At 26.1% G+C, this 13,968-nt stretch overlaps 1 protein-coding gene across 2 annotated transcripts in view; it reads left to right on the forward strand.

Annotated features, from left to right (window-relative positions):
• kcc (solute carrier family 12 member kcc) overlaps positions 1-13,968 on the forward strand; it is a 286,527-nt gene that overhangs the window by 94,232 nt on the left and 178,327 nt on the right. Inside the window, exon 1 of one of the 2 annotated variants that reach the window (XM_089219239.1) lies at positions 3,479-3,572. The exons of the other annotated variant lie outside the window; for it this stretch is intronic. Within the exon in view, the coding sequence (XP_089075365.1) occupies positions 3,488-3,572 (85 nt within the window). The 5' untranslated portion in view covers positions 3,479-3,487. Of the gene's footprint in view, positions 1-3,478; positions 3,573-13,968 lie in introns of those variants that run through there. 2 annotated transcript variants of the gene reach the window in all.

A 13,968-nucleotide genomic window follows, 5' to 3' on the forward strand; every position in this document is an offset into this window, starting at 1 on the left:
GTTTTTCCTAAACGTTTTGTTTTATTAAAATGGTGTGCTTGTTTTATTCGAAAACGATTTCCGTCTTGTACGTATAGATATATTATAGGTTATAGGGAAACGTTAGTCATTTAATTGCATAAATTAAGCATCTAAACTAAACGTTTTATTTAATATATGACAATACATTTAAAAAAAGATTAAGAGTGCATATTTTAAGTTTTATATTTGCTGGATAATAATATACAGATATAATATTTCATTAACATGTTTAATACAATGCTTAACTTAAAATAGATTGGCAATTATGTATATATCTCTACATTTAATTAAATTATTGTTAAAATATGTAAAATTAAATGCGTTAATTTTTTTATGAGTTATGAATTCAAAATTTTAGATCATTACACAGTTTTTAGTATTGGGGAGATACACATGTATATGTGGCAAAGGTTCATCACTAAAACCTCGGGTTTCAGTTATCTGGGGACCAAGGACTGGTTAGGTAACCTATCCTAACCTAACCTAACTTAACCCAATCTAATAACCTTAGGCTGATTTTCGACCATAAAAAAAGTTAGCAACTGAAGCCAATCACCACCAGGCGCCCAGGCCACTAAATGCTGAATTTTTATTATTTTTTTTATTTAAATTTTAAATTCTCAATAAAAAAGAAAAAAGAAATATATAAATTCCAAATTAAATATTTTGAATTGCGAAGTATAAATAATACGAGTATGATCCTGCTTTAATACAACTACCAATTGGCTATAATAACGATATTAAAAAAAATATATATATTCTTTGATGCCATTTCTTATATTAAGAGACTATTGTAGTATGTATTTAGTATTTACATAATATTTTTAAATTAATAAATGTTCTTATTAATGTATTATCATAATATTTACGGACATCAATTCTTAAATTTAAAAGAAATTCATTTTGACATCATGTCAGAATATTAAAGATGATCACAAAATACGAAATAATGGTTTACAAGAAAAAAAAATGTTTTGTTTCACACAGTATATAACTATAGAAATTGCGTATATCATTAAGTATTCAAGTTTTGGTGGTATTAGTTGGTGCCAAAGTGCTGTCAATGTCAAATAAATACAAATAAATTAAAAGCGATTGTACCATTTGCAAATTATGAAAGTTTTTCGGCATATTATAAACATCAAATAATTTAATTTCATGTACAATTAATTCACTATGAAATATAAATAGATATACTAATATATTTACAATTTAATAAAAATAACAAGAATGATAGGTAATTACAAGTTAAAGTGCTCTTTTACGGACAGTTTCGTAAATACTGTTCAAAACAAGCTATTTTGGTAATACGTATCTACTATCGTCCTGGAATTCGTGGAATTTCACCGAAATACATCGCCTGGAGAGTATATTGCAATAATTTCGTTAAAACAATTTTATTTTTTATCACTCCTTTACATTCTTAAAGTTATTCACATTTATCGCCGAGGATGGATGAAGTTTTTTTTGTCGTCGACCACTGCAGTATTAAACAACATCAATAGTCGTCGTAAAGGGTTAAAAATTCAGTATATACATGGCACGCGAAGATTGGTTACATCGTTACATGTATGGTATGCAAGTGGAAAGAGTGGAATAGACGTGAAGGGCGGGGGCGAACTTAACCTAAGAGAGAAGTAGAGAAAGTGTGTGTGAGAGAGGGTGAAGGAAAGAGAGAGAGAGAGAGAGAGAGATGTGAAACACATCTACACGTAAATACATAGATAGCAGATAGAGATAGAAACAGAGAAATGGAGAAACTACATTAGCGTTGTAGTGTATAATAATAGTATGCACATGTGTTTATTAACGATACATAGGTATCATACCAGACACGTATAATACTGAGCGCAGTATCCGGAGGCGGTGGTGGCGGAATAATATAAAATTTTGCTCAGCCGGTCTTATACTTTAGCAGTTTTGTTATGCGGAATACACGACTGTATGTGCGCAATATAATATAATGGGAAATGTCTCGCAATGAACTACCAGTGTCCGTCAACCGCATAAATTATAACGAAGTGTGTACGAAAGGAAATATTTCATTTAGACGAGATAGTGGGTAGGTTAGGTCTTACCTATATTATATATTGCGAGCAAAGGACGTACGCCTATATATTATATACGGTGCGCGTTTCCGAGAATTTCGCCGGTCACGTCTTTTTTTCGTTGAAATATCACTTTTAAGAAATAGTGTTAGTACATATAATATATAGGATTTTTTCGACAGGATGACACACTAATATAAATCTTTTATTTTATTAATAGTGACCAGGGCGTGAAGTTGATTAACCGATGAACTATAACATTAATTTAACGAATATTATTGATAAGTGATAATGTTTTGAATTTTGTTATTGTTGTTGTTATTAATATTGTTATTCATGATAATTACAACGTTGTGGATCGATTGCTTGAATTTTACAATTCTTAAAACACTACAGTTCAGAATCGACAAACAGTCAAACTATGCACGACACTAATTTACTTACACTAATTGACAGGTTAATTTAAAACCGTCAGAACACAACCTGATGAACTAATAAGTTGACTAACTTGAAAACTTAATAGATTGTATACCATCAAATAAATAATAATTAGGTACCTGTCTATCACTATATCGTATAGGTATTTTATTATTATTCTTATTAATAATAATTATATATATATATATATATATATTTGTTAACGACACTATTTAGCAGATTGATATTTTCAATGCAGAACGTTTAATAGTAAATTACATTTTGTAAATGTACCATAGTTACACTAAATCGTTCGGTTTTTGGTAAAATTTTCTAAGCACGTTTAAAATAACACGCTTAAAATGAAATATTAATTTATTCATTAAATTTGGTACTTTCTTAATATTATTCTATACGTGCGATATTTTAACAAAACATTTAAAATTAAGAATAGTGTAAACAAAGAAATAAAATAAATAGCCATATATCCATGATATGAAATAGGTACATCAATAAGTGAACAGAATTATATCAATAAATTAATTTAGTATTTATACAGAGTGCGGCATAAGTCGAATACAGCTATCTTGTTATCGAAAAAGATGATCATCAGTTCGAGCACACTCAGTGATTCTTTGTAATTTGTAAATATAAATAAAATCTATAACTAATCCATAATATCTAATAAATCTATAAACAATAAACATTTATTATTTGTAATTTCTTTGTTGTGTAAATTGAGGAACCGACTTATGCCGCACCCTGTATTTTAATTACTAGTGTTATATTTAAGTGCTGTCGACTAGGATTTAAATCTGAAATGTTAAATGACTTTCAAGTAAAATTATATAAAATTATAGTTAATTTGAAATGCAAACTGCGCGAGTAAAATTAAAAATTTTCCTAAATACTCAATAGAATTATAAATTTTTTTTTTCTATACATTATACGCATTATGTAAACGCTTAAATTAGTGTTATTTATGCTCACAGTGTTAAATAATGACAACCAACAATAGTGGGAAAAGATCAAAATCTCAAGGAGCTACGCCACTTATATTGTCCCCAGCTGATATCGAAATTGAAGGTAAACATTGGAAATAATTGAGTTAGCTTAAAATAAAACGCCAGCAATATACGTACAGTTTTCTGTTTTAATAATTGATTGAATATTTTATTCAGTATGTATATTGTATAATAATTTATACGTATTGACAAATTGTATGTTTTATATTTCTTAGTAATAACAATATGTTTAGACTGTATAATGTGTAAGTAAAATTCACGAATAAGTAAGCATAATTGAATAATGAGATTTGTCAACTTAAGTAGTAATAATATTTCATTTTGAGAAACATTTAGAATAATAATAATTGTACCCTAATGACCAAATTTTAAACCAAAACAATATATTTAAATCTCTCAAACAAAAATAATATTACTATAAGATTTTAAGATTTTTTTTTTTGTGTTTTTTAACAAACTAATATAATGAATAAAGTTGTGAACGTGTACACATAGTTTTTTTCAATTACACTATATATTGGTTTTAACACCATTGATAGGTACTTTTGAATTAATTATAAATAATTAATAATTAATTGTGAAAAACTACTTGAACAATAATTTTAATGTTTGTTATTGAGGGGTTAAATAATGTATTTTTGTGTCGTCAAAATTACGCCAGAATTTATTGTTTATTAAATATTAAATTATATGTTAAAAAATTTAAATTAATTAAAAGAGCTTCGTAAATGACTTTATTCCCAATAAAATTACGTTCCTATATAATAAAATAAAAATTACAAAAGTGGTAGGTACTTGATTAATTTTCACAGTATTATATATTATAATGAGGTCAATGATGTCTCTCTGTTAATAATTAATGATGTGTTCAGATGTTTTCTATTTTTACTAAAGAAAATGTGTATTAAATGCACAAACATTTTGTATCATGTCAATAATTAGAAATATAGCCACACACAATTTGTCCGATCTCTGCGAATCGATAAATCTGTATAATAGTAAATCTCTAACTTCTCTAACTCGTAACCTCTACCTGTTGTAGAGCGTTAGAAGTATTATGTTTGGCTAAATGCACAACTTTTGAATTTAAACTCACTGCGACTCTGACAGATATTTATTGCTCATTGGTACATAAAGTTGTAGATCAATATTGTTCCGTCCTATACCTGCGTCCAATTATTTTGAGCTAGATGGAATACAACGCAGTTTTTCCTCCATCTTTCTCCAATGCTGATCATATTATATTGTCAATATTGAAAACCTTAAGCATGTTTTCCAATGTTCTAAGTTATCTAGAACTTTAGGGTGCTTTCTCGTTCCTTAAATTACCGCGCTCGCTTTTCAATCCCTTTGCATAGATACCAACGGACAATATTCGTAACCATCCAAGTCATCAGCGCTGCCTAGCGAATACCACCTCTAACTTAATTTAAAAATGTTTGTTTGCCGTTTTTTTTTTTTTATTAAATACTGTTATGAGTTAATGTGATGAATTACAAGTATATTTCCGCTAATGTTTCAAGTCCTTGACCTGCTTTACATGACAAATAATTAAATATTTGTAAAAAAAATATTTGCATATGCGTTTGCCAATCAGTATATGATAAGTATAAATGATAATTCTTAATAATATATGTAATACATCATACATTACGTGTAATATATATGATGATTAATTATCTTATACGTTAAATGTTTTTGATTTGTATAAAATCAGTTAATAATAATACAGCATTTTTTATAATAATTTTTAATTATTTATAATATCATATTAATGTATTTTTTTTCAAATCGTACTTAAAATGAAAACTTATCGTTATACTAGTTTTCATTTTTTATTTATTAAGCAAAGTTTTCCTGACATTCATCATCTATCTTCTAAACTTATTAGGCTTATAGAATCAAATTTGTATGTCAAATCACATAATGGTATAATAGTAAGTACTATGGATTTAAAATGCACAAAAAATAACAATTTTTACATTACGAAGCAATTTAACAATTATAAAAAATAAATATGTTTACAAAACAGTGTTATACTATTTATTAAATTACTATTTTAATATATACGTGCTATACACTTACAGTTGAAATGCAGTACTATAATAATTTCTATAACTGTAGAACGAGTAGAATTAGTTACTTTGAATAAATTAGGTACTGAATAATAAAGTGATAGTGATGTGGCTTTGAAGTATTATTACTATATATAATATATATTGCAGTATGTATAATATAATAACCTATAATATATAATATACAGATCGTTATTATGTTATATAAATTTATACAGGTACCACCTAGACAAATAGGAAATTATGCCCTACAACGGTAGTGGAAATCACAGGAAACCTTGATGTATTTATTTTGACAACAAAATATATTTATTCTGTGACGATGAATCCCTCTCTAATGAACACACCGCACTAGGTCAGGCTGTGTTGTCTGTACAGTTGTAGCCTTAACAAATTATCTTTAGTAGCTCCTCGCGGTTGTTAAGTAATAGACGTCGAACGAATGACGTAGTCGCAGAACGTTATAGATATACACGTGCTTAATTTAATGAGTAATGAATATACAAAGGGTTCACTTCACTTGACATGTATATGTGCTTTGTTCGATTTCATCCCTCCTACAGTGGTGGAAACCACCGTGGCGGTCGCACCGCGGAACAATCAATTTCCCCGACCACACAACACGACCCGTATATCAAAAACAGGCCAAAATACGGCTGAAAAACACTCAATGAAATTTCAGATATATGTGTTTAAGAACAAAGCCAAACTCAATATTATATTGTAATATAATATAGTAAGGCCAGCTGTTTCGAATAATAATAATAATAAAAATAAATCATAAATATATATATCACGAAAGGTAGTTTTATTACAATTAGTCGAATACAAATCGATATTATCGTGCAGTATATAATAACAACATTATTATAAAAGGTACGACCTCTTTTTCAAAAAAAAATATAGATTTGAAACAGTATTTAAATATAGGTTACTGTACCAGCGATTATTTATTTATGATAACATTGATAACCCGTATATTATGTATTTATCACCACGAATTAGTGTATTGTTTATAAGCACCTATATAATAGGTACATTAATTGAATGAGTCAATGGCCCATCACATACCTATTGGCTATTTTGTTGACTTATTATATGTTGTCTATAAGTGAAACACAGCAGATACGATCATTAGCAATTTTTTTAATTTATTTTCTATCTGGTCTTCCCAGTTTTATTATTCAAAATACTCGGGGAATCGTTCTATCAAATTACGATAATTAACGTTATAACTTCTTTGCAATAAATCAAAAATATGTTATTCCAAGATTTTTTCAAACCATTATTTCAATAATTTATTCAAATGACTATAAATTTGGGAAAAGTTTACCATTATAAAATCAAATTGATCCATTAGCAACACATTTCGTATATTATTTGTACAATAAAACTGTTTTGTATCAAACAACATGTTAAATTATTATGCGTTGAATTTATTTGTGTAACTGCAAGAGTACATTCGTACATTAGCTTTTAAATTATTCTAATTACCACAGTTAAAATAGCACCAAAATCAAATTATTTTTAGTACATCTCTGAATAATATTTATTGCAATAGAAATTGCATATTTATATTTTGAGCACAATATAAATCATGCAATAAATTAACCTAATTTAATTTTAAATAATGTATTTATGTTAAACATAGGTAATATGCTACGTACATAATATAATGTATATTTACATAAAATTAGTTGAATAACTAATCTTTTATTTATTAATTTTTTATTTGAAGAGATACACATTTTAGCAATATTTAAATACTTACTGTCTTACCGGCTACCGTCTTATTAAAATTTTTAATAACGTGAACGTTCCCAACTCTAAATGAGTTTAATCAGAATTAAAAAATTCAATGATTCAATATCTTTTGAAATTAATTATTAATAAGCTTGACAGATTTTATAAAATTATCTTTTTAGACTTTTAATCTCCTTATACATAATGAAAAACGACAAAAAAACGGTCAATGGTTTTTTTTTCATGCAATTATCTACCATTGAATTCAAATGTATTCAATTATTTACCATACGCTTGAACGAACCACACGCAATCTTTGTACCTTGTCCGTTTTTTTCCAATTTTCCTATAAAGTTTATTTGAATTCCACACTAATTGTATGCTTTTTTCTGTTTGTATTTTGTACTTATTTTATTTTTGCAATATGTGCAGTTAATTTAAAAAAAAAATATATATATATATATATATAATATATTATAAAATATTTTTCACAGAATTCCATAAAATTTAATAACAAAGTTTGTTGTAGCCAAAACTCAAAATAATATAAGTTAATACTAAACAGTATATAATATATGATAGCGAGTAATGACAGCTGCTTATGTTTTATGTATATCTTATCAAAAATTTAAAACCATTTCACATGGATATTCAATTAATTAGGAACCTGTCTTAAAGTGTTTATAAAATATATAAACTAAAAATAGCGGAGTTATAATTACTTTAAGGGTTTAAATGGATAAGTACTTTATTAAATATTGAGATAAATAATATAATTATCAATAGTATATACAAGATACCTATAAAAAATATTATAGTTAAAACCAAATGGATGTGTAATAATGATTATGTTTATCATAATATTTTATGGAATATAATTAATTTAATATAACCGTTATATGTATAATGTTGTTTCTAATAATATATTATCATATCATTCGTTTTACTTACGTAAATCATAAATGAATACTTTTTTTTTTTTTTTTTATTAGCTTTCAGTTTAACTAATAAATGAATACTTAAATAGTGTTAAGTTGATTATTGGGTGCACAATGTGATACTTCGAGTTTTCAATATTTCATGAAAGTGTTGAAATGATACAATATAATGTACAGAAATATTTAATATTATTATATTTATTATGTAATATATTATACACGCATTTTGTATAAAGCTTCGTGAGTGGTATTAATGTATTTGCAAATGACACAGAGAAATATGTAATTTTTTTTTGTCAGCAAGATAACTCTAAAAAACGCTTCACTTGTTTCACAGATTTCTTCATCGAGTGCAGCTGCATATGTTTTGAGTCTTCTTTACTGTTCCAAATTGTTCTTATATCATAATTTAATTGGTGTATGCACATAAGCTTGTACATGCGTCATTGCAAGTTAGAGTAAAATAAAGTGTAGTGTTAAATTAAATTAATATTTTTTTTAAATTTAATTTTGTCTTTGAACTTTGAATAGCGGTGGGAAAAATACTTTCATTAATATTTGAATCGTCATAAAAATATTAATATAAGTATGCATTATAAGTATTGGTTACTTTCTTGTAATATGTTTCAGTACCTATACAGTTATTATAGTTATTATAAATAATACGTTTTTTTTTAAATCAATATACATATAACCATTTGAACTAACAATGCTTAGTTTTTAAATAGCAAATTAAAGTAATGTAATTTTGCTAAACAGATTTTAAAATTTTATGAATATGTAGGAAATTTCTAATAGAACAAATAAATTTATATAAAAAAAAAAAAACAATATTACTACATTTTCAATTTTAACCTCTATGATTGTGTTGAAAACTACATACGTGTCAAGCATAGGTAGGCACTGTAAATATACTCGTATATACTGCGTTATCTGGAAAATGTGTCTAAATCAACCGTTGTAACAAAAGGTACACATGAGCCGATCGATAAACACTGGGTGCACAGGTGTGTCTTTTTCGCTGTAGAGTTACAATAATACAAAGCAATATTTGAGCAAAAACGAATAAGCGAAGAAAAAACGCAAAAAACAACCATGGCTGATCACATGTTATCTCACTTAACGTACTATAGTTGTGATTATCCCGCATCTTAAATTTAATGAGCTTTAGTTTTTAATACTCTCGTTTAAAATCAAAATTATTTGCACATATATATTTTGAAATAATACACAATATTTCCACAAAAAATAATTTTGATTGTAATATACGTGTAACTATTTTCTCGTTATAATTATAGTGTCATTTTCCAAGCATCCTCATTTAATTTTTTATCACGAATTTATTCAAATTCCGATTTGAGAAACATTTTTAAGTTTATATAAAGATTATTAATTTGTAGTTATAAAAGTCTTTTCTTGAATGATACTAACAAAGCTTTTTCCCAGAATAGTTACAACTACATATCAATTAATTAATATGCAAAAATTATATTGTTTTTTGTTTTTTTATGTATATAAACTTAATTGTTATTATATATATTTTTAAATTTGTATATACTATGTTGTGTAAGTTTTACCTCCTTCAATCACAACATAAACATTATAGTTGATTATCATTATTATTTATTTATAGTATCGTTTGATACTATTCATTTTTTAATGTGATTTTATTTTTATGAATTTTAACTTTCTGATGAACTTGCCAGTCTTTTATCAGGGAAGGAATACATATTAAGAAGTTATATAAGTAGTACGCGAATCGTGTCTAAATGCTTTCCTTAGAAACTTACTTGGCAAAAAATCTATTAAGTTTATTAATAAGACACTAAAACAGCCATCTAGAATAAACTTTTGTTAAGTTCTAAATTAGTGTGAGTACCTTTTATCTTTGAGAGTTTTTCTTTTTATTAGATTTGGCATATAAAAAATACTGATGACGGTGTTAAAATTACTTATATTTAATTCTATCCTATTAAAAATAATTCAAATAAAAATTTTAGTATCACTAGAGCTTAACTAGTTTATTATTATTTACATTTCGTTCAACATTGAGATTTAATTTAGATGATCCCATAAATAGTTGAGTGAGATTCTTATAGGCAAATTCATGAGTACCTAATATAATGCCATTTAAAATATAACAGTCTGTTTTATAGTCAAGTAGAATCTTATTTTAGAATCTGAATAAAGCGATTTATTTATTGACTGTGTAATATACTTCTTTACCTATCGAATCGAAATTTTATGAGATCAGGAATCGATCTATGGCAGAACTTTAAAAGTTATTGTTTTTGATCTTATCAATCGTTTATTCAAGGAAATATTGCTAACAACAATCAATTATACGTTTTTAAAAAATGTCAGCAAGTGATGTTTATTTGTTGTAGTTAGGTACATCAAAACCATTTTGTGAATTTCATGAAATTAAAACAAAATGTATCGAGTGGTACTTGAAGGTTGTATAAAATGTTTGGTTTACATTTTAGTTGAAAATAGTGTAAGTGTGCTAAGTATATATATATATACAAATTATTGATTTATTGATGACATAAACGTTGACAAGTATATTATATAATAAAAAATGTTTATTCACCGAATATCTTATGCTCACGTTGATATTATAATTATACCTATGTATTGGATAACTAACATTTATATTTTTAGAAAATTTTATTATTAAAATTATTATTTTTTGAGAAATACGCAGGTAAGTACTCGCCTACATTATTAAATTAATTAAATAGTAAACTATGAACAAACGAATTGTATATTTTATCTTGTACCTATACGATAAACGATAAAGAGTGTTCTATTGCTATATATGTATATATTATATATATATATTAATTTTTTTGAAATAAAAACCAATGTTTTTTATTGTACAATGTTAATTTTTGTGATAATTGTTATCATTAATATGTATCTATTACAATTTAATAATTTCTAATATTGTTCGGATATAATAATTAGGGACTACACTCAAATATCACATACATTTTATACTTTTTAATTAAATCCGTTATAAATTACTATTACTCTGTGTATAAAATGGAATAGCTAAAAAATACATATTTGATATACATTTAGTAGGTGTATCTAAATTTTCCAAAAAAAAAAAAAACACAATTGTGAGAATCTTATTATATATACGGAGGATAAATAATCTGAATCATTTATCCTGGCCAACAATGATAAATTCGTATACAAGTATAATATAAAGGCCACGCAATATTATTTTCCGTACTCTTTTCATGAATTCAGAAAATTATAATGACAACGTCTATTTTTCACTATTAATTTTTAAATATTTTTCTCCAATTTTTAAATATGTTTTAATATATTTTTCTTATAACTATAAACTAAAACATTAATATTATTGTTCTGAAATTTTGTTTTCTACGTAGCTCGAAATGATGTAAGTATGAGGTAGAACCTATAAACATTGTAGATCAATACAACTTTTTACAACTAAATTAGCCTTATAATGACAATATAATAATAGGTTTCATAATATTTCCGATACTGGAATATTTGATGTCTGTAATTTTTAACGGTTTTAATTTTGCCTTTGACCTACTTTTTAAAAAGGTGCAATTTACGACCATTCTAAAAGAAATAGGTAAAACTTTGAAAATAAAAGTATAAGTAGCGAAACTATGAAAATATATTGTAATTTATATTGTTGTATGTTATATCTACTCGTATGTCAAATAAGTAATACCACTACGAATATAATATCAAAACGTCAAAATGCCAACGTGCCTATATGGTGTTGTTTGACATCTCACAAACAGTGTCAGGTCTCATCTCGATAAATGTATCTAGACGTTATTCATTCATATTTCATCTTATAAAATTAAATTAAAAAGGTACAAATATAATTAGACTCATAAATTATATTTTTTTTTCTCTTAGTGTTCAATTTTATATATATTATTTTTTTTTAACACTTGCATATTATTACAAGTGAACAAGATTAAATATGTATAACAAAACAAACAATATTGAGAAAACATTCATAGTATATATTTTTTTAGGAATAGAGCATCATTTCACAAAATGTAAAATATATAGTAGTTTGGTAATAAGTTGCGAGGTCAACATTTTCTTATTTAACTAAATAAAAAATATGTATAATATTGTATAGTGCTTACAAATACCGAAAAATATAAAATCATACTAAAGCTTCAACGCCTCAGCATAACAAAGTACCGCTTGAAGATCGGGGACGCCATTTAGGCACAAATCCAGAGGTAGTAGTCAGAGTCCCCCACTTTAACCCTTGTTATACATTTGTATTTATATATGTTATTAATAGGTATACTAATTAATCTACGAATGCATTTTTATATGATATTATCTTAGAACTTGCAATGTTATTGGTGAAATTTTTTTTATTGTTCTTATAAACATCGGCGGCAAAGGCTATTATAGGTACAGTTATTTATGCATACATTTTTTTTAGATTTAAATTTTACCATACAGATTTGTTTTGCTTAGGAATTTAAGGATTTGTGTGGTGGTAGTTGTGTCGGGTCCGAGAGCTGCATCTAGTGTGTTGGATATTTTGAAATTTCTTTGTTCATCTGCGTATTGGAGGCATTTGGTAATTACATGGTTTATGATTAACTGAGAGTTCAGTTCCACAAAAAGTGCATTGTGGTTTTTCTCCTTTTTCCATGGTGTAATTTGTTTTTAATGTATACTACGATAAATTGTCGAGCTACCATTTTTATTTAAAAGGTTAATAAAATTAAAAAACAAATCGTCTTAAGAGACGTGCAGGTATGGTCTTTAGTTAGTTATATATGTCGCAAACTCTATAGACCAGTGTAAATAATTATTCCTCGATTTCTCATCTCCCAAAATATTTATGAAGTGTAATTTATTATTTGAATACGAATAATATAAAAAGGTGACTAGTTATCACGTATCGTCGACTACATAGATGATATAAAAACGAAAAGGCCATGTTAATGTATTCAACGCAGTAGATTTAGTGATATTTTTCGTAGGTATAAGACAGAAAGGCAGTTTCTCACTTAAGTTATTTTTTTAATTAATGCGCTCGTTATAAGGTTATGAAGCCTATCCATTCTTATATTATGTATGGCCAACTGTTATAATAATACACCACATTGTACCATATTGTTCAATGTTTTCAGTATATTGTAAATTATAGTGTGCGTTTGCTAGTGCATTTTAGGATGTATTCTTGGAAATATTATTTTTAAACAAAACAATTTTGCTCCATTGGTTTGCATTATTATTTATTCAATATCAAGTGGAAATATTATATAAACCGTACTATACAACAACGATGAACATAAAGGTATATTTTATTTTAATTATTTATTTTTGATGATGAATAATTTTATTTGATCATCTTTTATATGAACTTTTAAACAAATGATTTTTGTTGTTATTATCTGGATCTAACAGTGTTCACAGGAACAACTTTTTTTATTTTCCGCTTCGTTAAACAAACATATCTAATAGTACTTATTTAATTTAATTTTCTTTACTTCCTTGAACTACGATATGATTATAAAACTAATGAATATATGATTATTTAATCAAATACATCTTGACTTAATTTTGTTTTTCTTTTATTAAAATGGACTTCAGTCAACATGGAGTCAGTTACCTATTTATAAGTTATTAGACAGTTTATTATTATTCTCATATACAAGGGTTTAGA

This window comes from Diuraphis noxia, unplaced genomic scaffold (assembly GCF_037042655.1).
Source record: "Diuraphis noxia isolate RWA-SAM2 unplaced genomic scaffold, SU_Dnox_SAM2 contig0002, whole genome shotgun sequence".
NCBI lineage: Eukaryota > Metazoa > Arthropoda > Insecta > Hemiptera > Aphididae > Diuraphis > Diuraphis noxia.